This window comes from Alosa alosa, chromosome 10 (genome assembly GCF_017589495.1).
Source record: "Alosa alosa isolate M-15738 ecotype Scorff River chromosome 10, AALO_Geno_1.1, whole genome shotgun sequence".
In the NCBI taxonomy this organism is placed as follows: domain Eukaryota; kingdom Metazoa; phylum Chordata; class Actinopteri; order Clupeiformes; family Clupeidae; genus Alosa; species Alosa alosa.
This window is the reverse complement of record NC_063198.1, coordinates 5,371,068-5,398,602: the sequence shown is the minus strand read 5'-3', so window position 1 is coordinate 5,398,602 and position 27,535 is coordinate 5,371,068. Positions and strand designations below refer to the sequence as shown.

The 27,535-nt window shown below is 45.7% G+C and overlaps 1 protein-coding gene across 2 annotated transcripts; it reads left to right on the top strand.

The window, feature by feature from the left end:
* The first annotated feature begins 511 nt into the window (after positions 1-511).
* map3k12 (mitogen-activated protein kinase kinase kinase 12) lies at positions 512-27,229 on the top strand. 2 transcript variants are annotated; one of them, XM_048253991.1, is made up of 14 exons: positions 512-676; positions 9,917-10,521; positions 13,290-13,473; positions 14,377-14,568; positions 14,788-14,946; positions 18,667-18,825; positions 19,243-19,351; positions 20,416-20,525; positions 22,629-22,745; positions 23,099-23,236; positions 23,509-24,277; positions 24,611-24,678; positions 24,989-25,301; positions 25,728-27,229. In XM_048253991.1, the coding sequence occupies exons 2-14, from the start codon at positions 10,044-10,046 to the stop codon at positions 25,839-25,841; spliced, it is 2,910 nt and encodes a 969-aa protein (XP_048109948.1). In that variant the 5' UTR covers positions 512-676; positions 9,917-10,043; the 3' UTR covers positions 25,842-27,229. The 2 variants fall into 2 exon arrangements, with proteins under 2 accessions (XP_048109948.1, XP_048109947.1); XM_048253990.1 differs by lacking the exon at positions 512-676 and adding an exon at positions 7,680-8,047.
* Positions 27,230-27,535: the final 306 nt, after the last annotated feature.

The following is a 27,535-nucleotide window of genomic DNA, read 5'->3' as shown; positions in this document are numbered from 1 at the left end:
TGTAGGCTGCTATTTAGATCAGAAAAGGCTAAATGTTTCCGCCTAGTGGCCACCCTATGTCTTTGCATGTGTCATGTTGTTTATGTGCGGAACTGAGACATATCCGTTCGTTAAATTAAAAACAACAGCCCAAAAGGTTAGACATATGACAAGATTATTCATTGCTGGCGGCTACTGACCCGTGTTTCATGGAAATAGACAAGGAAAATTACCCTCAGTCTCTGAAGTGGCGCAGCGACCCCACGCATCTCTGCAGTGTCGGAATATGAAAATAAGGACAAAAAGAAAGCCAAAAAATGTAAAAACATGTAGACATAGTCACTATTTCAAATCATGTAATGACTTTCATCGTTGTCATATAAGCCGATTTGGAGCAGTTTAAAGAAAATCTGATTATTAAAGGTCGAGGACAAGGTTTGTGAATTCAGCACTACATACGCGGACAGCTCCCTCCCCCGCTCCCCCTCTGCTCCGCAGCACACTGGCTTGTATTGATAACACAATTAGCCAGATGGGGCACGCTTCCATGGAGTGAATCTAGAAGGTCTTACAGTCACCTCCACCACCGAGTGATATCGTCCTATACGGAGAGAATTACAATCTGCCCTTCGTCCGTGTCCGAATAATTGCCATAGACCTGCCAATCGTCCCATTTACAGACCCCACATTTGATAAGGTAAGAATGCAGCATGTTTTGCATTAGGCTATGACCGGCGACGACGAGCGTGAGAGTAGCCTAGGAGGACCTATAGTTGCTGTCTTTTTTGTCAACACTGCTGTATTGCATTATGGTGCTTGTTTTGAACTGCATTTCAGAGGTGTCCTGTCATTTCACAACTAAACAGCTGTGCAGGCGAATGATGGTGCGTGGTCTTGTGTGGATAGTCCATGTGCATCGGTTGTGCAAATTAGCCATGTTCTGGCTAATTTGTGGCAAAGTCTGTTAGCCTTTTAAATTGTAGCCTACAATAACCAAAAAGCTTACATCCATATTTTATTGTAAAGGACAATATCGTGCACATTTGCGGGGCCGAAAGAAGGGGGAAGAAAAATGTTTAACGCCGATTGTATCACAAACATTTCCCCATATTGCGTTTAACAGTTTGGGATCACCAGCTAGAGGGCGTTGTGACACTGTCGTGAGGGGGACACAATTAATGACTACATCCACCCATATTGGCAACATTCCCTCCCCCTTTCTGCAAAATCAAATCGATTTGAAGTTCCATTTTCTTAAGTGCTATGGGGTTTCGCCTGCCAGTGCCGTTTATATTATTGTTAAAATGCGGTTTGACAGGACTCTGAACATGCTTAAATTGAACCGTTATATCTAGATTGTGGGTTTAGGTGTTTCACGTGACAAAACTATCGTTTTAAAACTTAAAAAAAAAAAAAAACGTTTTCACTTTTCGATATTGCTTATCAAATGTTTAGACAAATGATTGCATTTAATAAAATATTTTATCAGTGCTTATCGGTAGCCTATGTCTAGTTTACACAAATGTGTCAGCGTCTGGTGCTGTGCCATGCCAAAAAGTACACTGGAGCTAGAACAGCCTGGCTCATGTAAACTGACACTGTGATGAAGAGCCATTAAGACATTCCCTTGTGAGATGGAATGAGCAAGCAAGGAGAGAGAAAGAGGGAGATATATGCTCGAAAAGTGGGTAGGGAAATCTAGTTTCCCCCATATCGTATTGATTTATGTCAGTCATCGTTTACAGTGTTTGTAACGCAAAGCCTAATCCAACAGTGGATTGATCACAGATTCAGTTTCCTTCTCAAGTGAAATTCTGTGGATGTATATCATGCATATCATTTTAAAAAGTGAACTGTTAGAATATCACCTGGAGTGCAAGGATTTGTTGCTGTTGTTGTGTTTTTGTCTTTTCTTCAGCACCTTGGATAGCTCACATGTATATTTGGGTTCTGTAGGCCTACTGAAAAAAACAAACATCCTTTAGCTTAAAAATGTGTATTGTGTATAAATATGTGCCTCCAAATAGTAGTTTGTTTGTACACCCTCCAAATATTTATATAAATTCTTTGCAAACTTAGCTGTTTTTTTGTTTTGTCACATTTTCTGTTTGAAATATTTCTTTTGAATGTAGGCCTATAGGTCCAGAGAAGCATGGATAGTGCAGAGCAGAAAGAAGTAGTATTCAAGTCCTGTGTGATGCATTAGCCATGAAGCAACGAAGCAGACTTCCATTCAGGTCTGGTCTCCTTCCAAACTGCAGTGACTCACCGACTCCTGCTAAATGAGTGAAAGTACAGGACTGTTTCACAATCACACACCACCCACCGTTAGCTCGTTCTATTGGACGGAGGTGACCACACTGATCCATGATTGGCCAAAAGCACCACAGTTATGTGGGAAGTGCGATTCTAGAGCGTGCACTCTCTCTCTCTCCCTCCCTCCCTCCTCTCTCTCTTTCCCTCCTTCTCCTTCTCTCTCTCAACTTATCGTGAATGCCAGGAAAAGGTCTCTTCTCATGTAATTTTCTCTTCGCAGGGAAATGTTAAACAAGAAAACGAGATTTGGTTACACAGCAGTAAACATGTTTTATGCCATGATTGGGGCACACAGTCTATGTTTAATTTTGCTATCTGTCCAGAGTAGACCATCTAATTTTAGTAAGATCAAATTAAAGTCATGGTTACCTGGAGACTGTGTACACAGTTTATCATTAAATGCGCAGTAAATGTGAGAATAGAGTTGAGGATTTAAGTTGCTTACAGTTGATCATACAACAAACATTTGACTTGAAATGGTTTCTATTGTTTACCTGAGAATGTAAACAAGAGTATTCCTCTTGAGTATGAGGTGGGAGTATGGAGAAAGAAGCACACATTGTGTATTCTTCTAAATAGCCTTGCCAGCACTTATTTAGTTCTTATAAACGACTTATCCAGCCATTCACAATAGGTGTTTAAAGTGTCTTTTTGTGCTTTGAACTGGCCTTCTTTAGGCTGTTATTGTGGTTGAAACCATTTGTTCATTGTCTTCCTTTTCACTATGAAGCCTGACGTGACAAAGTGGCAGTAGATGAAGCATTGTGTTTATGCTTGCTGTGGTGAGGGGGCCCCTCACACAAAGAGCCAGGGATCATTAACTTCCCGCAGAACAGCTGGTGCATGGGGTCCAGGCTCGGAGGCAGCTGGGGGGGTTGGCTAAACCCAAACATAATCTGGTATTTGCTCAGAGATTTCCTCGCTATTTACTTATGCCCTGTTTGCACAACAGATACTGTACCAACGGTGATATATAAAAATGGAGTGATGGCCACTTGGTCCACTTATTCTAACCAATCAATTGACATGATTGACCTTGCCAGAGCCAGATCCAGACAAAAGATTGATAGCTCCCTCTGACAGCTCGCGAGTGAGTAAAGGAAGGGGGGTATTCCTCCTTTTCTCTCATTAACACAGCCTGGCTCTCTTTATTCATCCATCTTTCAGCGTGCACCCTTCTGTTAACACCAGAGAAGTTGTTACCATCTGACCACCACTAATGAGAGGGAGCATCAGGGAGAATCTGAAGCGCTATGCTGCCGACACGGTCCTCCGCTGGGGTTCTGATACATCCCTCTGAACTGTCACTGGGAGCAGGCAGCTAGGAGCCTTCTTGTCTTTTTCATGTTGCATCGAAGTCGTTATCCCGTCAAGGAATGCATATTTAACTGGCAGAGTGTACGTCTTGCTACAGGGTGACTCCATCTGGCTCACTTTGATCTTTCTACACGGAGGAGCACATCTGCTCAGGGCAGGCCATCCCTTTCTCACCCCCCCCCCCAGCCCCCGCCTCTCTCCTCTCTCTCTGTCTCTCTCTCTCTCTCCCTTCCTCTCTCTTTCCCCCCTCATTAGAATGCAAGGTACGCAGTCCATGGGTGAGTCACTTCACAGTGGCAGCTACAGTCAGCATCTAATATTAAGCTTCTGACTTCACACTGGCCAACTGAGGATTCCGTTTCCACGGCAACGTGCTGCAGACCACACCCCCCTCCCGATCAGCCTCCTCTTTCCCACCATGGGGCACGTGACTTTCAGGAAGCCATCCTGCTCCCGTTATAGTTATTAACCCTCTCCTGGTCTCCTGTCCACTCGGGGCCCCACCGTCCTCTTGGCATAATGAAGTCTTGGCAAAGTAGAACAAGCAGGGAGAGATTTCCTATTTTAATATCTCCAGTCAGAATAACCCATTGCCAAAATAACTCATTGATTAATGTGTCTGTTGCTCGGCCATGACAATGATAACTAATACATCAGTTTTAACATGTATGGCTACAAGCACAGTGTTAATATCCAAGCCAAATTGCAGTAAATTGGTTGTCTGTCCCACTGATTGGCTCACATCTATATATAGACCTTCATTATTCATGGAGCCCCTTCTCCACTAGTTGTCAGAGTTTGCCCTTCAGCAAGTGAGAGCTAGCGAGGCCCACAGCAGTCATAGCTGTGCTGTATCCCCTGACGTAATGATGGAGAGGAGCCGTCAATGACTGGCGCCAACGCCATGTAGGGAAGTGGGAAGGCGAGACCCCAAGGTCCAGCCATGATCTCACCTGAGATTGTCTCATTAACAAACAATAAATAAATAAAAGCCCAGTCCACGCTCTCCCGTGGGGGAGCACATTATGAGCTCTGAGTGCATGATGTGTAGTCCATAGTCTGGTTGGTGCATGTGTTGAATGGGATGTTGGAGGTTAGTAGTGGGGGTATGGGGCTCAGATGGAGTGGGTGGGAGTACGGGGGCGTCTTTATGAATGAAGTCCTTTCCTGCAGACAGGAGATGAAGTCATGGGTGAAATAGGAGAACCCCCCTTTCCTGTGTATATTGGGGGTGAAAAAATGGCATTGAAGACAGATGAAGAAGAAGACATGGTAGGAAGAAAGACAGTCAGAGTGGATGTGGAGGGATACGTCATGCATACTGTATTTGTGCCTCTTCTGTGAGAGGGGAACGGTTGTGAAAATCCCTGGTAGTAAATGGCTCCTATTCATCTCTCTGAACTCAGGTGACTTTGGAAAAATAGAGAGGCCATTGTTTGTTGCTGATTGCGGGATTTTTTTCCACAAAAGGTATGTGGAAGGAGAATGGGAGCGTAGGTGGACATGTTCCAGTGTAAGGTTGCATTTGGGGCTAATTTTGGAAGTACGTAATGTTACGCCTACCAGTGCATTCAGGAATCTTAGTAATGTTCTCCGTCCTAAAAATAAACATTGACATGACATTGAATTGATATAAATAAAAAAAACATGCCATAGTTCTGACAGTATTTCAATACAACTGAAACAAGTTAGCATGTGAGTGTCTTCAATAAGATTATGTATGTAGTAAGTATAAGTATGTATAAAGTATGTATATATACTCTTTTGATCCCGTGAGGGAAATTTGGTCTCTGCATTTATCCCCATCTGTGAATTAGTGAAACACACACAGCACACAGTGTACACACAGTGAGGTGAAGCACACACTAATTCCGACGCAGTGAGCTGCCTGCATCAACAGCAGCGCTCGGGGAGCAGTGAGGGGTTTAGGTGCCTTGCTCAAGGGCACTTCAGCCGTGCCTACTTCAGCCGGGTCGGGGTTCGAACCGGCAACCCTCCGGTTACAGGTCTGAAGTGCTAACCAGTAGGCCACGGCTGCCCCGATGTTGATGCTACTTTTTATTCTTGTTATGAACAGTACTATAATTTACATGTTATTTGAATTATGTTAAAAATTGTGGTGCAGCTGTAATTTATCAAGCCACCATTTTGCCATAATCAGACATTTGAGTCACCTGACACCCACAAATCAGTGGTCAAACTGCAAAAGGAAAATCTGGGCTTTTTCATTTGCAAGCTGCTGTTCAACCACATCCACACACTTCCCTCCATGAGTTCGAATGCACAATTACTTGTTTCTCTGTGAGAACTCTGCGTGTGACCTTCACCATCAACATGTGTGGTTAGGTGGGACCGAGGCGTGTGGCTCTCAGGCTGAGAGAAGTGGAGTGCTGTTAATTGTGAGAGAAGGGGACTTAGATAGCGATGCTTCAGCTGGAGCTTGAAGAAACCTGAGGACAGGGAGCTCTGTGGAGGAGTGTGCCTTAATCCTCCCTGACTTGTAACCACCCTGGAACTAAGCAGCAATAAATAAATCATAGTGAAAGTGTTATAGCAAGACAGAAATAGCAGCACCGTGTCGACAGAGAGGAACACTGGCATGTAAAGACAAAGTGTCCAGAACTGAGAGGAAGAAGGACTTCTTTTTGTTTTTCTCCTGAGGTCTCCCATTAGAAACTGGCTATGTGTGTATTCGTGTATAAGTATCGGCAACCCTTCAATATATTAAAAATGTTATTATTTTGTAAGATTGTGCATTTCATTTTTAATGTTTCCTTTGAATTCATCCTTGATTTGTTGTTGCATTTTGTCATTGGTGTTATACATAATCTTGCATGTGACTCCACATACAACCAAACACATGTACTGAGATTTGCTGCTGCAGATTCCTGCAGTCACGCACTGTATGCCTGTGATGTTCTCCTAGGTTGGGGGATTCCCTGTCTTTTGTGGATGATGTCATCCTGCGGGTGTAATCCTGTGTGGGTCTAATCCCCCAGATGAAGGCAGGCTTTGCCACTCAAATTGGGGTCACAGACAACATGCCAGACAGACACAGTAATAGAGAGAGTAACAGAGGGTTCAAGCAATAATGTAACTTTTCTGTCATCTTTGTTGAACCACTTTGGACATGTATGGTGCAGATTACAAGAAGGGTGTCAACCCCCCCTACCACACACACACACTCATTTGAGACTTTACTCCCAAAGAAGGTGGAAACAGTTGGTGTGTGTGTGCATTTAGACTCCACATTGTGTACTGTTTGTACTGTACATTTTGTGTAGTACCCCTCCAAGTTGTACAGTATGATAACCCCAGTTGCCTTTGCATAATTCACTCTCTTCCTAATTAGTTGACCCCTTGCCATTTCTAGTTGTGATTGTTTCTTAGGGCTGCCTCAACATTAAGACGGTATCTATGTCATGGAAATATAGATATACTGCAAAATTCTTGAAAAGCAAACACTAGTATGAGATTACTGTTGAGACTTAATTTCCTATGCCCTACTTTATCAAATGCAAAGTCTAGGCCTGTCATCCTGTGACATGAATGTGGTCTAACTAATTTTGAGACACCCTCTCAGTGCAGCTTTGTGATTCTTAACCAAGGCGTCTTCTGTCTCCACATTGTTGTTGTAAATTGTCACTAAGCTTCTGTTGTTAGTGTAGGAGCCTAGAGTGAGATCATAGACAAGGTCGTTCTCAGTCCCTGCGATTTCTAGACGCAAGGATTACAAACCAGTTACTATTGATATGGGGCAAAGTGTTAATGTTGTGGAGAGGATTTAGTCCTTTCTTCTGTCCAGCATTATGTCGCATATTTGTTGAATGACATCATTTTCACAGCCCGGCTGATCCTTCAATCCCCACTACAGCCACACTTAAAACCCTTTACTCCCCGAATCGTATTGGACTCACCCCCTTTAGCATGTCCGTGTCTTCTGATAGGAGGACACAGGCCCGGAAGGTTAGGGGTGCAAGTTGATTAATAATATGCGCTCCCCCTCCCCTTCGAATCCATCCTCACCATCACAACGTCTCCGTCACAACCACCGTCTCCCTCCCCTCTCCGTAGGCGAGACACTCCGCAGTATAAAACCTTGAGGGGCTAGCGGAGGATCATGCGCCAGATCTCTGTGGAAAGACACGGATGAGGGATTTAGTCGAGCTAGTTTTAAGAAAATCACCTTTCTGACGAGAAGAGGGGATATTTGGAAACGGAACGGAGGATAAATAAGGCTACGTAAAAGCGCGAGGACTGCACCCGGCGGAGGAGGCACGGAAGAGGATGCAGTGAGCGGAGACGAGCGCTGACACTGATTATATAAACACTACGGGAAAGCAGAATAATTAGTACTGTTTCACCGTGGGAACCAATTAAATCACAACTATAAACAATCACAATGGGCTGTAACGACGCCTAAACCAGTAAACAGGTAACCTGGAATCTATGTTACAAATTGTTGTCCTTGATCGCATCGTTTTTTTTTCGTGTAATAGCGTACAACCTGCATATTTACATTAGCCACATAGTAGGCTATTTACAACCATCCGCTTGCGGGATGTGGGTTAGCAGATTTTAGCTGCATGCTTATCAGGATGCCAGATGCTTTGGAATGTAGGATCGAATCGGTACCGGCGTTAAGAGGAGGCGAGATGGTGAAGCATCACACGGAGCGTGTTGACTGCATGTCGACATCCTAGCGTACTGTATGAAAACGGATGTCAGTGTGGATACCTCCATGGCGCTCTCGCTGGCCCATACTGCCTGTTTGCAGTAGCAGTAGCTGGAATAGATGTTGTCTGGATTGGTTTTAAAACCAGGCCAGGTAAAGATGCCGTTTACAACCAGTTTACAGTTTTCCTTGTAAGTCAGATATTAATGGATCCTGATCTTTTCAGATGTAATTATAAAAGCTTATTATTAGTCCACTTAATGGGATGCATCCCATATCAGTGATAATAGCTCCTCCAGAAGACCCTTTTAACCTCATTTGTGTATGTGATTCAAGTGTATATTATATATATATATATATAAATATAAACCAAGAGCCCTCTCATGCGTTTAGTGAAAAGATTGTCCCATGCCTCACTGAGTGATGTTCTTAGTGATTGGGAAGTGGTACTGTGTGACAGGTGTCCTTCTCTGTTGATAAGCTGCGTATCTTAGAGCACCCATGCAGGACATTGAGTCCTAAAAGCACCAGTTTCAGAGACTGCAGTAAATTGCTTTTACTCTCAAGGTGATTGGTTCCAGTGAGTTTTCCTTTCGATCTGTGTGTGTGTGTGCATGCACCCATGTGTGTGTGTGTGTGTGTGACTGTGCACCCATGTTTGTAATATGTGTGTATTTGTGAGGGCAGTTATATCTTGTCACATGTTTGTATGATAAACTATTTATTTTGATATTTGTGGGTTTATTACTTATATCTTGATTCATGGGGGTCTCTTGTGCTAAGAGAGCTGGTCAGTGGGAGAGTGGGGGTGGTGAGGGATAATTCTGCTCCAAAGCGAATACTGCTGACAGTGGAACTTCTGGGTAGTGCCTCTCGAGCAGCGTCAGAATGTGGAAACTTTAGTGTTGACCTCAGCACATCGCCATCGGAGAGAGAGAGCATATGAAAGGCCATGTATCAGTTCCACAGAGGTGATGCCACTACGTCAATAAATCAGCCATCAAAATGAAAGGCCAGCATGGCATCCCTTGGCAACCGCATCCAGCAACTGGTTGCTTAGCTGCAGTGCTGTCAGCGAGAGCTGTCAGAGTCAACCGTTAGACCAGATTTGCACAGCTCCTCTCTCTCTCTGTTATACCTGGTAGAGTACAAGACTTCACACGAGTGAATGCACCAGCAGTGGCTGCCAGGAATGAAAACCGAGAGTTACATTTCTGTTTTGTTTTGTGTCACTCTCTAATGGCTCCATTGAGTGGGATGTCATTGGGGATGTAGCCGACGTTGTGAGCGCCAGATTTTTCTCCTTCACTTTCCGAAAAACATGAAAGCTCAAGGTCTGTGTTTGTATTAACACGGAAGACAGCTTTTTTTTCAAAGACTTTATCTGAGATGTGTGGGACAACAGAAGGAGGGTTCACAGTGTCAAATGGCATTGCTGTAGTCACACGTTTGAAAACTGGAGTGAGCGTGGAGTTTGAAAGGAACTGTCCCTGGCAAAACATCATCATTGCAATCCTCACAGCTTTTTTCAGAACTGGGAAAATTGTGGTGTGTCTTTGTGTGCCACAAGCCATCATGAAATTAATTCTATCGAATTGAGTTAATCTATTTTTCTCTCTATTCATCTAGGTTGTGAATTGGTCCCTGAACCCAGTCAGTCTCACACACACACACACACACACACACACACACACACACACACACACACACACACACACACAGAAGGGGAGAATTCTTCAGATGAACACAGCTCCTGATGGCCTGCATCCATGACACCCGCGCTCCATCGCCCTCCCTGTCCGGCTTCAGCACCCCCATCTCGGAGCCCCCTTTCCGACGGCTGGATGCCGAGACCCCCGCCTGCACCCCGGAGACCGACCTCACGCCCACCCAGTGCGTCCTGCGCAACGTGCTCTCCATCGACACCGGCGCCGCCCCAGAGCCTGGTGGGGGTGGTGGGGGCGGGGGTGGCGGTACTGGACACAGCCCCACGCCCAGCGACGAGCCGCCGGAGCACTTTGCCAACAGCGTGCTGAAGCTCCACGACCACGATCACGGTTGCCCCGGCGGGGCGGGAGCGGAGGGTCAGCGGTGCGGCCATGTCGACGACATCCGGCTCCAGTGCCAGTCCGGTGGCGGAGGAGGCTTTCTGGAGGGACTGTTTGGATGCCTGAAGCCTGTTTGGACTATGATTGGCAAAGCCTACTCCACGGAGCATAAACACAATTACGAAGGTAAGAGAACAGCGAGAAAGAAGAAGAGAAATTGTGGCACCTCCTGTTGGCAGGGGTTATAATCGCATCTGATCACTGTGACTGGATTGAAGCAGGTAAAGGATGAATGGTTGGTAGTGATGGTGAATGGATTGAACCAGTTGAATGGTCTCAAAAAAGAGTTCAGAGTTATACACATACAAATACAGTATGCAACATAGATGACCTTCCTTGCACTGATTGAGACCGACATTGTTGTTTACAGCGTCACTGAGTGGACAAAGAGTGGAGGAAAAGGGGATGATATGAAGAACATGGCAACATAGGAGTGTCTTAATTACACTCAAGTCATCTGAATCCTTTCTCGTGAATTAGGTCACTGTGCTGTGCTATAAATGTTAGCATGCTATCACAAAGCGTTTGACAGTCAGAATTGCCCACCCAATTAAGATGAAAAATGCTACAGACGGTAGCCCAGTGCCCTGGCTGTCTGGACCAGGCATTATTCTGTGAAATTACACTGGGGGTCTTTCTCTCTCTCTCTCTCTCTCTCTCTCTCTCTCTCTCTCTCTCTCTCTCTCTCTCTCTCTCTCTCTGTTTTTTTCCTTCTCCCCCTTTAATTCGCTGTCTCTTTGAGTGGCCCTGCCCCCACTGAGATGTGGCAGTGCACGTGACGCAGGTCTGTTTATGTCTGCTGCCACTACAATAGCACACAGGTCCCCCGAGAGCCCCTTCCACCACCAAATCTGCCTCATGTTTTATTCATGGCCACACACTGACCCCGCACCTCTCATCTCTATTAACACACGCCTGGCACACACACACACACACACACACACACACACACACACACACACACACACACACACACATGAAATACTGAACACCAAAGAAGGGGATTTATGTGAAACATTTAATGGTCTTGCTTTATTGCTCCTGCTATCCATACTCTCCGCAGTGTTTTATCACTCTGTGCTGCTCTCACATCCATGCCTTCCCTTCATCCTTCCATCCCTCCATCTATTCATCCCTCCACACGTATCCATCCCTTCACCCATCCTTCCTTTCACCCCTCTGTTCATCCATCTCTCCATCCATCCATCTATCCATCCAACCGTCCTTCTATTCATCTGTCCATTTTCTGTCTTTCCTGGCTCTCCTCTCTGTGCTCATCCATTTCCCTGCTATCTCTGGCCTCCGCTGCGCTCCTTCAGACTGACCTCTTCTGCTGTGCCGTCCTCGCTGGCCATTACGCTAATTGACTACTCGAGCGAGGATCCATAAAACAAACTGGAAAAGGATAATGGAATGGATTGTAGTAATGACCCTTCGTGGCCAGGTAGTCCTCCTTTTTAGGGGGATGAAATGATGAAACGGAGACTGCAGACATTTGCAGCGTTTTGGACTTCGTCCATTGGCCCGCGCCTCTAGAAAAGAACCGCGGGGGATCTGGGCTAGTCGCTAATTTGGGGCAGTTTAGCAGTTCAAAGAAGGCAGCCTCTTCGAACTCTAGCACGCACAAACCCCCAGCATGGAGAATAGACTGCCCCCCACACATCCACCCACCCAACCCCAGAGTCCACCATCCTAAAAACATGGTGGAAATCTGTATGCATATTTAAATAATTCTTAGTTATTATTCTGTTTTATTTTGCACAAAAATTTCACGCTAGAAAAATGCTGCAGGCTCTCAGAACCGTCTGTTTCCTCTATCCTGTAGCTCCTCTTACGCTCTCTCTCTCACTCACACACACACACACACACACACACACACACACACACACACACACACACACACACACACACACACACACACACACACACACACACACACACACACACACACACACACACACACACACACAGACACACACACACACACACACACACACACACACACACACACATACCTCCTTTGGGAATCCATTCTACCTCTCTCACTCTCCCACTTCACACCCTCCCCTCCTCCTAAATCCTCGCCTCCCCCACCTCTTACCCTTCCTAGGTTCTGAGAATCTTGTCGCCGGGCGCCAGCACAATGGCTGCAGGCAGGATTTAGAGCCAAAAGCATATTACCCGCAGCAGATTAGAGTTTTACGTCTGTCTGCGACCAAACTGTGGGCACCGGCCATAGAGGTCAAGCATTGGATGTCAACACACTGTGCACGGTGTCACTGTTGGTAAGCTCACTCTCTTCGAGATGTGAGGGAAGGTTGTATAAATTGAGCCGCAACAGCGGATTTCTTTTTGGCACATTTCCCAAACATTTTCCCATGGCGTTGTCGTTTTGGCTGCTGGTTTTCTGGGTGAGTAACAGATGACACATCACTACCCACAAAGCCCTGATTACTGCCATGACCAGCAGGCCTCAAACTTCATTGGCGACGCTGGGCCACGCTACATTGGCTCTCATGCTAACAAGGCAAAGCAGGAACTGTCACAAAGTAGACGCAACAAAGGGCAAATGTTGCGGAGAAAATCAATTGAGAATGAGAAATATGTTTACAACCCGACAGTGAAGCCAAAGCAGCAGGACCTCGATTAAACAAATGCCAGACTGGCTCACTTTCGTTTCTCTCATTCTCTCTTTCCCATGTCCACAAACATTCTTCTGTTGCATTCCGTTCTTCCTCCCTGTTGTTTAGTATTGCACTGAACACTCTCTTTACCTCTTTCTTGCTCATCTTCTGCCTGTTCTCTTTTCACTTACCTCTTATTCTCTTTTCTCCTCCTGTCATCCTTGTCTCCCTCTCTCTCTCTCTCTTTTTCTCTTTCTCTCTGTCTCTCAGAGGTCTGGGAGGTTCCGTTCGAGGAGATCTCGGACCTGCAGTGGGTGGGGAGTGGGGCCCAAGGTGCCGTCTTCCTGGGGAAGTTCCACGGAGAGGAGGTTGCCGTGAAGAAAGTGAGGGACATCAAGGAGACTGACATCAAGCACCTGCGCAAACTCAAACACCCCAACATCATTACCTTCAAGTGAGTAACGTTAAAGTACCCCAACATCATTACCTTCAAGTAACATTAAAGCACACTAACATCATTACCTGCAAGTGAGTAACGTTAAAGCACCCCCACATCATTACCTTCAAGTAAGTGAAGCACCCTAACGTCTTGACATTGGAGACAGTATAGCAACAGCCCTCTGCAACTGTAGTTGTAGTGAAGTGTAGTACACATAACACTAGATTAGTCTAATACGAGCTCGTGATAATTTGAGCATGTTGCCTTCAGCTCATCTTAATGCATGTGAAGCATCCATCCAGTCCACCAGTCCTGTTGATAGGTGGTTTACCAGTATACACTGTTCCTCCATAATGCCATGGCTCACTGGAATGATATAACAACACGCTGGTTATACAGTCGTTACGCTGCGTTAACTGAGGCTTTTACCAAATGAAATCTTTGCAACATTGTAAAGATCAGCAGTGCAGGGGGAGCTGTAGCACAGGCGGCTCCGTTCCACATCTGGGCCTCAGTGCCCTCGGGGAGCCAGGTTTGTTTCCGGCCTGCAGTCATTTCCCGATCCCGTCCCATGCCATCTCTCTCTCCCACTAGGCTCCTGTCTCTGTTCACTCTCCTATTGATGGCTGCAAAAAATGGGGGCATGTTCATGAGTCCCCATGTTCATGTGGTGCTGTAGCTGCCTGGCTGCTTTAAAAAAAATCAAATTGCCTGATTTCTCCTTTAAAAATAAAGATCTACACTACAGTCCATTTAGTAATCAATCCTTACGTTTTTATTTTCTGCTGAGGTTTTGAAACTGTGGCAAATGGTTGCCAGCTGAGTTGCACATTTACACAGGAGCACTCTTTCAGCTGGACAGAACATCTTTCCAGAATTGCCCTTAATGTATGCCCCACTCCCTGCTGTCCACCCCAGGGGCATCTGCACTCAAGCTCCATGCTACTGCATCATCATGGAGTACTGCGCCCAGGGGCAACTGTACGAGGTGCTGCGGGCGGGCCGGAAGATCACCCCCTCCCTGCTGGTGGACTGGGCCATGGGCATCGCTGGGGGCATGAACTACCTGCACCTCCACAAGATCATCCACAGAGACCTCAAGTCACCCAAGTGAGTATTGCTTTGGGACGTCAATCCAAAAGTTTAGCTATGACTGTGGCTAAGATAAAGGGATGAGTTAATTGATGAGAAAAGACTTGTTGAGAAAAGGATTAGCATTGTAAGGCTTTCTAAGAGTATCCAACATAATTAAAAAGAATACCTCAAAATAGTGGACTGATTGACTGTCAGATTTATGGTGTTGACTTCCTGATATTCTGTTCATTGTAGTATGCTGATCACATATGACGACCTAGTGAAGATATCAGACTTTGGAACCTCGAAGGAGCTGAGTGACAAGAGTACCAAGATGTCTTTCGCTGGTACGGTGGCCTGGATGGCACCAGAGGTCATACGAAATGAGCCAGTCTCGGAGAAAGTAGATATTTGGTAAGCAGTAGCTATCTATTGTTTGTTATCATTGTTTCCTTCCTGCTCTGTATGGTACTCTGCTTGATATATGTTATGGAAATATATAACAGTGAAATAGTATGGAGACAACATGGATTACTTTTGTATTTTCTAGGAGCTGGAGGTGCAATTGACTATAACTAAAAGGCAAAATATGTTTGACTGTATGCAATAGCATTCACACCCTTGACAAATTGAAATGGCAGCTTCTTGTATTACAGTATTTTAGAACGAGCGTGAGAAAGAGCATGCATCTGATTCGACCAAAAGCCTCCCAAGCCACACATACTATACAATCCAGTGAAGAGCGCATTGATAATGGTGGCTTTATATTGCTTGATATTTCAAGGTGCTGGATTATGGCCACCAAAGTTCTGGTCCTTGTCTATCTGTGTGTCTGTGTTGTCTCCATTGCTATTTATTATCTTGTGTGTTGTGTCTCTGGTTGTGTGTTTCTTGATACCTGGCTGCAACTTAATTTGACCCTGTGGGATAATAGATTTGACTTGACTTGAAAGTGCAACTAATAACAGTTACATACAAATATACATAAGTATCTTAACATTTATAAATGTTTAATGTGCATCATTTAATGTGTAATGTTTAATGTGCAAAATTCACAATACCTCCACTAAGGCTATAGGGGGCGACTGCAGCTGTAGCCCCTGATCTCTCTAGCCATTCCAGCCTCATCTCTCAGTGTTGCCCTCTCAGCCCTCCACTACCTCTCTGAAAGGAATGCTTGCTTAATTCAATAATTGATTTGCCAGATGCTCTAGAGAGGCTGATAGAACCAAAAAGCCTTGCACTTGGCGGCATGCCAGTGTTGCATTTGGAGACATAGGAGAATCCCATTTCCACTCATTTCAAAAAAGAAGAAAAAAACAAGTAAAAAATGAAAGAAAGGAAGAAAAAAGGAAGCAGAGTACTGGCGGACTAACGGGGAGAAATATATATTTATATACTAATATAAGACTCTGCTTTCTTGTCCTGCTGTTCCTTCGGAGGGATGAAGTCTCCAGGCCTGTTTGGCTGGGTTGTGTGTGAGCCATGCGGTAATGTGTTCTGGCAGTGAGAGCAGAATGCTTTAGAGAGTTCTGGATCTGAAGGCCAACTATGCAACATCCTTTATTACAAATGAGACCTTGACCCACTCTACTCTGTCTAGGAGTAAAAGCAATGCCAAGTCAACTTAATGTATGTTTTTAATAACACTGTTAGGGTTTATCTACCGACAATTCTGTACCATTTGTGGAGGACATCCTCCAAGTGAGGGTTAAAGACAGGGGAAATGTGTTAAACTCATTTAGAGCTTTCTGCATCACATGCTGAGATATTGCAGCTCCACCTGGCTACCGATGCCATCATGTCATGGTACTTTTCACCTAACTGTAGTCAAAGGCGTCAGGCTGCGTTGGTAACTCTTATCATGAGCAGTCCACCTTGCTATTTTGTTGCCATGGTTTGTGATAGTGCACAATGTGTAGTTCAGCTTTATGCATTTACGCATTTGCTCACCTGAACATGGGATGACAGCAGTCCACCTATAAAGGCATGTTGTTGTTGTAACAGTGATGTTCTCATCTCTATGGCTCTAGTGTGTTCTGCATGTACCTACTGTAGCCTGATAAAGACGTTGTTTTCATCTGGAAAGCGCTTGAGGTACCTTGAAAAGCGCTATAGAAATGCAGTGTGTTGTTGTTGGGTTGTTTTCATACAGTAGCCTTTAAGGGTGACCTCTTGCCTCACAGCTCCCTTTGTTAAAACCACAATGATAGGAATAAAGCAGTGTTATGGAGAGTCACTCAGTTAATGAAGTAAGATATATTTGGCCTCTGTCCAACTCAAAACTATAACAGTAAGTTCCCCATTTATGTAAAGTACCCTGTGAAGAATATGGCTGTTTATAATATACATGAAGCATTATGTAAGGTGCAATACGGGCATGCAGCGTTCTAAGTGAGTACAGAGGAGTGCTGTCCCCAGGACTGTGGGGTGTGTGTGTTTCTGGCACTGTCCAGAGACCTGGCCCGCCTCAGCCAGACGGCCCAATCCTGCAGCATCCACATTAAAAATTGAGGAAAATAAAATGAGCTGAGGTAGCAAAGTGAGAGTTGCGCTGCTTAAACATTCACACACGCACGCACACACACACACACACACACACGCACACACACACGCGCACACACACACACGCACACACACACACACACGCGCACGCACGCACGCACGCACGCACACACGCACGCACGCACACAGGAGAGATTCAAAAGCTCCTCACTGCCCAGAATTCAGACAGAATCCTTCTCACGCATAAATGTATAATATCTCGGCAACTCCAGTCTGACTAAAGAGATTGTGAATTTTGAGAAGATGGGGATAATGATGGACCATTACCAATGTGCTATGACAATTCAGACCACAATTACAGAGCTGCCAGTCAGACGCTAAAATGGGTTGTTTTTTTGCATCTTCTTTCCCCCTCACTATTTCAAAATCCAAGGAGGCTTTTTTATCCCTCTACCCCATGGTGAAGAGGAATCTCACAGTCGATGCGTCAATGGCGAGTCTCTAAAAATACTTCCACAAGTGCGCAGCTCTCACAACCACTCTCTTAAGCTGCTTCCTTCCTCGTCTCCTGCATGAAGTGCGCACAGGCTTCACCATGGCAATCAAAGGTGTCATCGACAACAAGCATGTACCACGTCACGACCCCCAACACATTAAAAACACACACACAAACAAACACACACACACACACACCACACACCCTCCCTCCTCTGAGGCATAACTGCAGGGGACTGTGGAGGTTTTACCTGACTGAGTTAAGCCCTCTGTTAGTGAGTCTCTAATCTCTGCCCTGCACTGGTCTTCAGAGTCCAGAAGGCCAAAGCTGTGGAGGTGTAAAACAAACGTACATGCTTGTTGTCGACGACACCTTTGATTGCCGTGGTGACGCCTGTGTGCACTTCATGCAGGAAGCCAGTGGGTCACCATTTGCACGTGCTGAAAGAGCCAATGTGTTTGTTTTCATGCATTTGTTAGTGCAGTCGTAGATGTTATCGCCGGTCTGCGTGCATCAGCAGGACTAACACGTGCAGAATACCAGACTCGGCCAATGAACCGTGTTTTTGCTGTGTGTTTCGCTGTGTGGTGTCAATATCCAGGTCTGAGTTCACACAAAGGCAAGAGAGAGATGAGATCCAGCTCAGGTCTGACACCTCATGGAGAACATAAAGAACAACTCCTGTTGAAATAGTCCGCTGGCTTCCAATGCTCTGCCAACCCTAATGTATGCTGGTGCTAATGGAATGACTCCTTTCTACGTCAAGCCAAAGGCGTACTCACTCATGCCTGACATTATGTAACGTGTCATTTCTGCTAAAAGTGACAGATTATGGTACTTTGTGATCTTTGACTAGTGGGACTAATAATGAATATTACTCATGCTCTCCTCCTTCTCCTTTTCACTCTCACTTTGTCTCTCTCTCTCTCTCGCTCTCTCTACCTTCTCTCTCCCTCTTTCTCTCCTTCTCTCTCCACCCTCTCTGTCTCTCCCTCTTTCTCTCTCTCTTCTTTTTCTCTCTCACTTTCTCTCTCTTGCACACTCTCTCTACCCTTTTCTCTCCCTCCCTCCCTCTTTTTCTCTCACTCTCTCTCTCTCTCTCTCTCTCTACCCTCACTTTTTCCCTCTCTCAGGTCATTTGGCGTGGTTCTGTGGGAGATGCTGACAGGAGAGGTTCCATATAAAGACGTGGACTCCTCTGCCATCATCTGGGGAGTGGGAAACAACAGCCTGCAACTGCCCGTCCCTGAGAGCTGCCCAGACGGCTTTAAGATTCTCCTCAAACAGTGCTGGTAAGAGACAGAATGAGAATAACAGAGAGAGAGAGAGGGAGGGATGGATGAGGAAATGTAGTGAGAGGAGCAGAGAGAGAAAGAAAGAAATCGTTGTGGGTCATGATTGCTGTGAGAGGTAGACAGAGGGAGGAAGGGATGGAGGGAGGAAGGGATGGAGGGGGAGGGAGGGAGATCAGGTGTACACAATCTGAGAAAATAACGGTTGAATTTGAGAGAAATAGGCAGCAGTGCTGGACTAATATGGGGTGATTGTGGAGTGTTTGCAGGTCTGGGATGCCACAGCTGTTGTCTAGGGACCTAGTAGAAAAGCACCCATTTCATACAGGAACATTTGGGTCTGAAGCAAATGCCTCCATTTTTCACATTTATCCATGCCTGGGGGTGTGTGATCATGTTTTGATTTGTCGCCCGCAGGAACTGCAAACCACGAAACAGACCTTCCTTCCGGCAAATTCTGCTCCATTTGGATATAGCCTCAGCCGACGTCTTGTCCACTCCACAGGAGACATACTTTAAATCACAGGTACTTCCACACTTCTCTGTTTACAGCCATTCTCCCTCGGTGGGCCACACTCAGAAGGGATTACTGAAGAAATGCCCACAGAAGATGTATAAAAACTGCACAGACGATGTATAGAAACTGCTCTGAAGGGACATGCTTGCCATATGATACAATATGATAGGGTGTCTTGTAAGGAAGAAATTGAATTCAAATCTGGAGTGTTCATCATCTGCAGTATTTACCATCACTACTTCTTCTGCTTTTCACCCTTCCTTTCTCTTGCTCACACTCACAAACACACACACACACACACACACACAAACTAACACACATACACACACACACACACACACACACAAAACACACACACACACACACACACACACACACACACACACACACACACACACACACACACACAATTCTCTTCTCTTCTCTCTTCTTTTCCCGATGGCTGCACCTCTTTCTGATTAGATCTAATGACGCAAATAGGGTTCACTCAGCCTTGCTCTCGCTCTCCCTCTCAGGGCTTATACTGGATTTCACTTTGGATAGTCACAAGAGCTAGTTTGCTTACAAAGTCTATTGACGTATTTTAATAGGAAGGTAGACAGTGACATAAAGAGAGAGAGAGACAGAGAGAGAGAGAGAGAGAGAGAGAGAGAGAGAGAGAGACCATATGGAGAGGAATGGCATGTGTATCTGCAGGCAAAGGATATCCACCACATCCCAAGTGACATTATGCAAACAGCCACACACTAGTCTGCAGGTGCACACAAATCAAAGGTCCATTCCCACCATACACAACCCTTTCCAAAACACAATTTGATACGAAGTTCTTCTGTGTAACCTTAAAAAGCTGTCGGGTTCATGCCTCCTGAGATTTGTTATGGTTGGCCTGTTGTGACACAGCTTGCATTTGAAGTGTTTGTCTTATGCTTACACTGTTGTAGCTAACACACTACTAAATTCTGTGCTCTTTTTCTGTGTGTGTGTGTGTGTGTGTGTGTGTGTGTGTGTGTGTGTGTGTGTGTGTGTGTGTGTGTCTGTGTGTGTTCTGTCTGTGTGTGTTCTGCCGGGCTCAGGCGGAGTGGAGAGAGGAGGTGAAGCAGCACTTTGAGAAGATCAAGTCGGAGGGGACATGCCTGCACCGATTGGACGAGGAGCTCATCATCCGCCGCCGAGAAGAGCTCAGGTCAGTCTCCACGAGCGACACATGGGGGATTGTGGGATTGGAGTCCCACTTGGAGGACACTGGAGCTCTGCCCTGTTACTTCTTGAATAATTATTCAGATTCATATCTCTTCCAGTTTTGGCCTTACACACTTTCTGCAGATTTTGGCTCATTATGTCAAAACTGTACACATAAGCCAAATAAGACATAGCACTTGGGGATACATATGCCAAAATGAAACACTGCAATCAAAATCTAAAAATTAAATTCTTGCAACAAAATGACACACACATGCACCATTTGAATTACTCTTTCAAACCAGCAGCAACACACTGATGTGAAAACACTGCGATTTTTGGTAACACTTTACTTGACAGTATCGACATAAGAGTGACATGACACTGTCATGACACATGAATCCTACCCTTAACCCTAACCCTAATCCTAACCTCTAACCCTAATCCTACCCTAACTTGTTATGACAAAAAACAAATGTCACTTAATAACAGAAGCGTTATGTCATAAACATTTATGACTTGTTTATGACACGTTCATGACAGTGTCATGTCATGTCACTTATGTCGATACTGTCAAGTAAAGTGTAACCTGATTTTTACTATCTGTATTGTAATTTTCCCAGACAGTCTTTTGTGAAACTCAAGAATAGAAATGCTCCAGTAATCAACTTGTTTTTTTAATGATTGCAACAAAACATTATATATAATATAATATAATATAATATAATATAATATAATATAATATAATATGTATGGAGTAAAGGGGCAAGTACAAAACTGTAAACGGGTACTCAATGTAAAAGCACACAATTGAAAAGGTGCGCGATGGCTGAAGCCTATTTCTCAGAATAGCCTATTTCTCAGAATTTCTAAGTCTCAGACTGATTGATTGGAGTTCAGTTTTCTCTGTAAGTGTTTTCAGGTATTACCAATTACCAGATGTGTTTTGCATTTTGAATAGAAGTGCTTTCCCAATGGTTACAAGAGACTGATTTTTTTGATCAAAGTGTCTAATGTAAGAAACCATGTGTAGTGTTTTGCAATAAGTGTGTTGCAGAATTTAAAACAAAGTGCAAAGCAGAAAGTGTGTTTAAGGTATGATTGCACTGTGTTTAAAGTGTGCTTATACAACAACTTTAGGTTTTGGTCTAAGCATTCATTTCTAGTGTGTAAGCAATGGGCAAAATGTAATAATACCTAATAGATGGTGACAAAGTATACATTTTCCTCATGTGAGTTGTGCGGTCTAAACCTTAGCTCACCTTTGATGCCGATCACAGCGTGGGTCTGTTTGTGCAGCTTTATTAGGCATGGTTAGGTTGGATGTGTTGCTGTAACCATGGTGACAATGCCAGAAGCATAACTGTGTGGCAGCAATAACTGGTTAGAAGCAAGCTGATTAGATGCCATGCAAGACACTATCACCTCCCACATGTTGCTTAGTGTTTGGTTTCTCTCTATCCGTCTGTCATGTCAAGTAATTGTCAAGAAAGTCGACCTGAATTCATCTGAAAGGGAAAGAATAACTCTCTCACGTCTTTGACATTTAGTTTCAAAGATATCTTTAAAGTTAGAAGGTTTCTCGATTACACTGTTAAATCAAATGAAATCTAAGGTTTGAAAAATGAGCTTGCAATGAATCGTGTGTCTTTCAAAAAAGACATAGGGAATGGGATATTAATATGACAGGCTGAAATACAAGCTTGGATGCTCACATGCTGAGGCTAAGCAGTAGCACTGTAGAGTAATGTCACAAATAACATCGGCATAGTATCACGTAACACTCCACAGTGTGTGAGTGAGTGAGTGAGTGAGTGAGTGAGTGAGTGAGTGTGTGTGTGTGTGTGTGTGTGTGCGCACCTAAGGGTATCTTATGTCAGTGTGGCAGAGTGAAATCTACATAGAATTGCAGCAATCCATCCCTCACCCTCCACCCCCATGACAACTGGTAAATAAATCAATCCACTTTAGTGCTGCACAACTAAACGTAAACTGGTTCTTACATTACATGTCTCTCCCTGTTCTCTCTCTCTCTCTCTCTCTCTCTCTCTCTCTCTCTCTCTCTCTCTCTCTCTCCTCTTCTTCTTCTTTCTTCTCCGTCTCAAAGGCACGCCCTGGACATCCGCGAGCACTACGAGCGGAAGCTCGAGAGAGCCAACAACCTGTACATGGAGCTGAGCGCTGTCATGCTACAGCTGGAGCTCAAAGAGAAGGAACTCCTCAGGTAAGAGCCCGCCACACACTCACACACACACACACACACACACACACACACACACACACACACACACACACAGAACAACTGACAGGAGGGGAAGACCATAGAGAGAATGAGAGAGAGAAATCAAAGAGAGGAAAGGAGAGGAGAGAGAAGGGGAGGAAAACAGAAAACGACAAGACTGCGTATGAATATTTCATCTGTAAGCTGAGCCCAGAGGATCAATGAGGGAACTTTCTCAGGCATGAAAAGAGAGAAGGGAAGAGGAGGGGGTGAAGATGCTGGGGAGCTGGAGGAGGAAAATGTTTTATAATGTTTTTGTTAAAGTCTTCCTCTGTGTGTGTGTGTTTGTATGGCAGGAGGGAGCAGTCGTTGGATAAGAAGTACCCGGGTCTCTTCAAGCACCACAGCTCCAGACAGAGCGGCTCCTCCAACTCCATGGAGAAGCTCATTAAGAAGCGCAACGTGCCTCAGAAGCTGCCCTCCCACAGCAAGAGGTGAGCAATGGGAAACACCTCCAAATGATAATGAGCTTCAATCTTAAAACAAGGACTGGGACCATAAAATATATGATTCTGGTTTTATTTACAGTTAACTGTTCCTGTTTTATGTACAGTTTATTGTTTTACGTACCATTTACTGTTAATAAATTAAGGACAGAGAAGCTGCACTCTTTTAGATATTTAATAAAGGCTGATGTTTTGGCAAACAGCCTTTATCAAGGTTCCGTTTACTTCCGGTTATTGATTATCGGTTATTCATTCTCTAGGCCAGACCTGCTGAAGTCCGAGGTGATCCTGCCCAAGCTGGACTCGTCCATGACGCAGGTCACCATCCCCTCCTGCCCCAACAAAGGCTCCACCTCGCCCGGCCGCTCCCGCCGTGGGAAGCCCCGCTACCGGAAGGCAGGCAAGGGCAGCAGTGGCGACCTGGCGGGCCTGAAGGCCACACTGTCCACATCCCTCCGCGACACCTTCAACACGGCCTCCACCGGCGTCGGAGGTGGTGGTGGTGGAGGAGGAGGAGGAGGAGGAGGAGGCAACAACACCAGCTCCCAGATCAGCAGCAAGCAGCACCTGGACCCCAGCGCGGCCCTGCGTGGGCTGCAGCACGACCTCCTGCTCAAGAAGATGTCCTCGTCCAGCCCTGACCTCATCTCCACCACCCTGGAGGCCGAGGGCAGGGGGCGGCGCGAGGAGGGAGGGGCGCTCCCCGAGCTGGACAGGGGCGGCATGAGCGCCTCGGGCGGCGTTGGCGACGGGGCTGACCCCGGCGTGGGCACGGACGACCTGACGGAGACGCCGCCGCGGAGCGACACGCCCAGCGAGGACGCCAACTCCATCCCGTTCTCCAGCAGCCCGGACTCGCCGTGCGGGAGGGGTGCGGCGGCCGGGCGGGGCTCGGGCCTGGGATCGCCACGGTTACAGGACGGGGAGGAGAAGGAGGAGGCCACCGGCATGATCCGCTCACCCCGCGGAGGCACGGCACACCTCACGCCAGCCGCCATACTGTACAGGGCTGCAGTCACACGCAAGCAGGTGGGCAGGCTGGATGAGCTCATCTGTCTGTGTGTGTGTGTGTGTGTGTGTGTGTGTTGTAATCCGTGTGTGTGTGTGTGTGTGTGTTTGAGAGAGAGAGAGGGGAGAAATTAGCCAGGCTGAGCTTACATCCTCTGACATTGCCGAGTTTATTTGTGGTGATGACTCACTCCCTCTAAAAGAGGTTAACAAAACAACAACTGTGCCTCTTTGCGGGCTTGCCTGCCTCAGACTCTGAAGCACAACGTGTTCTTTTGGCTCGGCCAAAAAGCTTGCCTGCATGCTCAAAAACCTCTCCTTCCTCTGTGTCTTTCTCTTTCCTGCCTTTCACAGAGACGAGGAGTGTCCTCAGAAGAGGAGGAGGGGGAGGTAGATAGTGAAGTGGAGTTGCCACGGAGACGGTAAGCTACGATAAGGACTGCCTCACTGAAGTCTTCATTACAGCTGCTGCATGTAATGTGACCATTATTACAGGAAGCTCATAGTTCACCACAGGGCTTGATATACGCCCACACACACACACACGCACGCTCACACAGTTCGGCTTCACACATGAGTCTTGACCCAAACACCTGACCTCTCCTCTGTCGTCATATGAATAACATCTTTAAAGACAATTTACGTCAAATATGCGTTAGTAACTGTAGTTGAAATAGCAGAGTAATGAATGCTCGTCAGCAGGCCTCTCATCAGTCCCCCCTTTGTGTCCAGGCGGCCGGTGAGCATGACAAAGTGTCAGTCCGTGTCGACCTTCAGCTCAGAGAACCTGTCAGTGTCTGACGGCGAGGAGGGCAACACCAGTGACCACTCGCACAGCGGCACGCCCGACGTTGTCAGCACCAACACGGACGAAAGGCTGGACGACAAAAGTGACGACCTGCTCTCCCAAGGCTCGGAGATCCCCGCCGATCCCGCTGACCCCTCCGACCCTGCAGACGCCGTCGACCCTGGCCAGGGCTCAGATGGGCTGTCCGAGAAGGAGGCCGCCATCAGGCACGTCCGAACGCAGCTCAACTGCTACGAGGTACGTCACAGGACTGCGGGCAAAACCATGGCAACCAACCAACACACAGCGATGGTGCTGACCAGTTTTGCACAGTGCTACAGCAAATACAGTACAGTGAGGGTGGTAATTCTATCTGGCACTTGGTAACAACACATTATTGTAGTGTCACACTAGATGGACTGTAGGCTGCAAAACTTCTTGATGTAAAAGAAATTGTCATTACAGTAACATTCAGAACAGATGAATGAGATGAGTTTAATATGAACAAAAGCCAAAGTTAAAGATGATGATGACCAGACAGTATCAGTGTGTGTCGGCAGACACCTTAATGTCCATATCCAAACTAAGAAATCTATAAGATCTTTGGTAGTTGAGGCTGAGAGACATTGAGAGGTGTCATTAACACGGTTTTATTCTGTTCTGCCCACGCGTGTCCCTCTACAGAACCAGGCCCTTTATGACGACTCGGACTGCGACAGCGCTGAGTTGGACCACTCAGGCAGTGCCGAGCCCAGCAGCAGCAGACCGCCCAGCAACTGGGAGGAGCCACAGGCCTGAGCCGCCCTGGACATAACGCAGGATGGGGGTATGGAGATGGACACGCTCCTGTAAAGCCCCAGACCTCCTCACAACACACACACACACACACACACACACGGTGGAGATCTCCTTACACATAAACATAAACACACACAGGATGGGGAGAGACTGACACATTTCTGTAAAGGCACAGACCTCCTCCACCCCCCCACACACACACACACACACCCCAGCTGTGCAAAAACACTTCCCCCCCCACCCACCTCAACTCTCCCTGTGTTATCTTACCTCCTTGCTCCGAGAGACTCTGGGAATCCACTTCGGGAGAAAACATAACTTAGAGGGTTTCCGTTTTCACAACTCTCCCTCCTTGTTTTCCCCATTGTTTTAAAAACATCCCATACTTCAGGTTATACCTCATATTTCCATTCTCAGTTACACACACACTGTTAAAGAGCTCTTTAACTTACTTGTACATATTTATTCTCAAGTGGTCCTCTGTGCCCATTACTCCGTTGGTCTAGCTTTATTTCCGTTGGTCTCTTTTTTTCCTTTTTTTAAAATCTGTTACTTGCCAGTGACTTATTTTTACATTTTGCACTTAATTTAAGAGAGATGTGATGGTAACCAAGATCAAATGTTTAGCTTGAATTAATCAAATCATGTTTACATTTTTTACTTTTATTTATTTTTGTGTTTTTTTCTTGTTTACTTGTTTTGTATCAGGGACTGCGTTGTCATCGTTTTTTCTACATTTGGCATGTTAAGTTATTGACTATGTAAATATTTTACCTCTTGCCATTGTACAAAGTACACATTTTAAAGAGTTATAAGCTGATACTGTACAATATGGTGCTGACAGTTTCACCAAGTTTGCGGGGAGGGGGGGCTGTCATATTGTGTTGGACACCTCTGTCGTTAACAAGATTGTGAAATGAACAACCAGGAATAAGCAATATTTCAGCTCCAAATCATTCCTCATCAGAGAACAAACTAAGTCAGCCCTTCTGGCTGCACAAATACATTAATGACTTGATGGATGATTCATCCAACATTGTAGTGTTAATTATGACGATGAAAAAAGAATTGACATGCAACTACATTGCCACCATTCATTCTGCGTGTAAAAAAAACTCACCACTAGCATCTGGGAGTGTACAGATCATTTAAAAAAAGCATGCTTGTACTATAGTATGTGTACTCCAGACTGTATTCTAAGTTGATTCCAAAAGCACTTAAGGCCACACATGGGCAAACCACTCATGATTGCAGTAGGTAGATGTGTCAGTGCAGATCCATGTAACACTCCACTCCCCAGGATCAGAGGTGGTGTGAAGCAGGGGGTTTGGGTGGGCTCGGAGACTTGGCACAGTCAGTGGTGCCATACTGAATGTTTTTATGCAGTGGGGAGGATAAGAATGATGCTTGAAGGACCACCTCGTCAGGTGGTGTTGGAAAGCTGACCGCCTCACCTCCACATCTCCAGTTCTATATCTGGTGCTATTGGAGTCGCGTTTGATTCCAGTGTACGGCCCAGCATTGCCGAGTAACCTCCGCATCCTTACGACGTTCCACCACTCACTCTGCAAGTACTGTTCTCTTCTCTGAGCTAGAAAAGGCAGCTTTCTGTGTCTGTTTAAAGTTACTTGACTTAACGGTGTTCATTTTTAAGGATACAAAATAGAAGGTTAAAAGACTAACCATCACGTGTA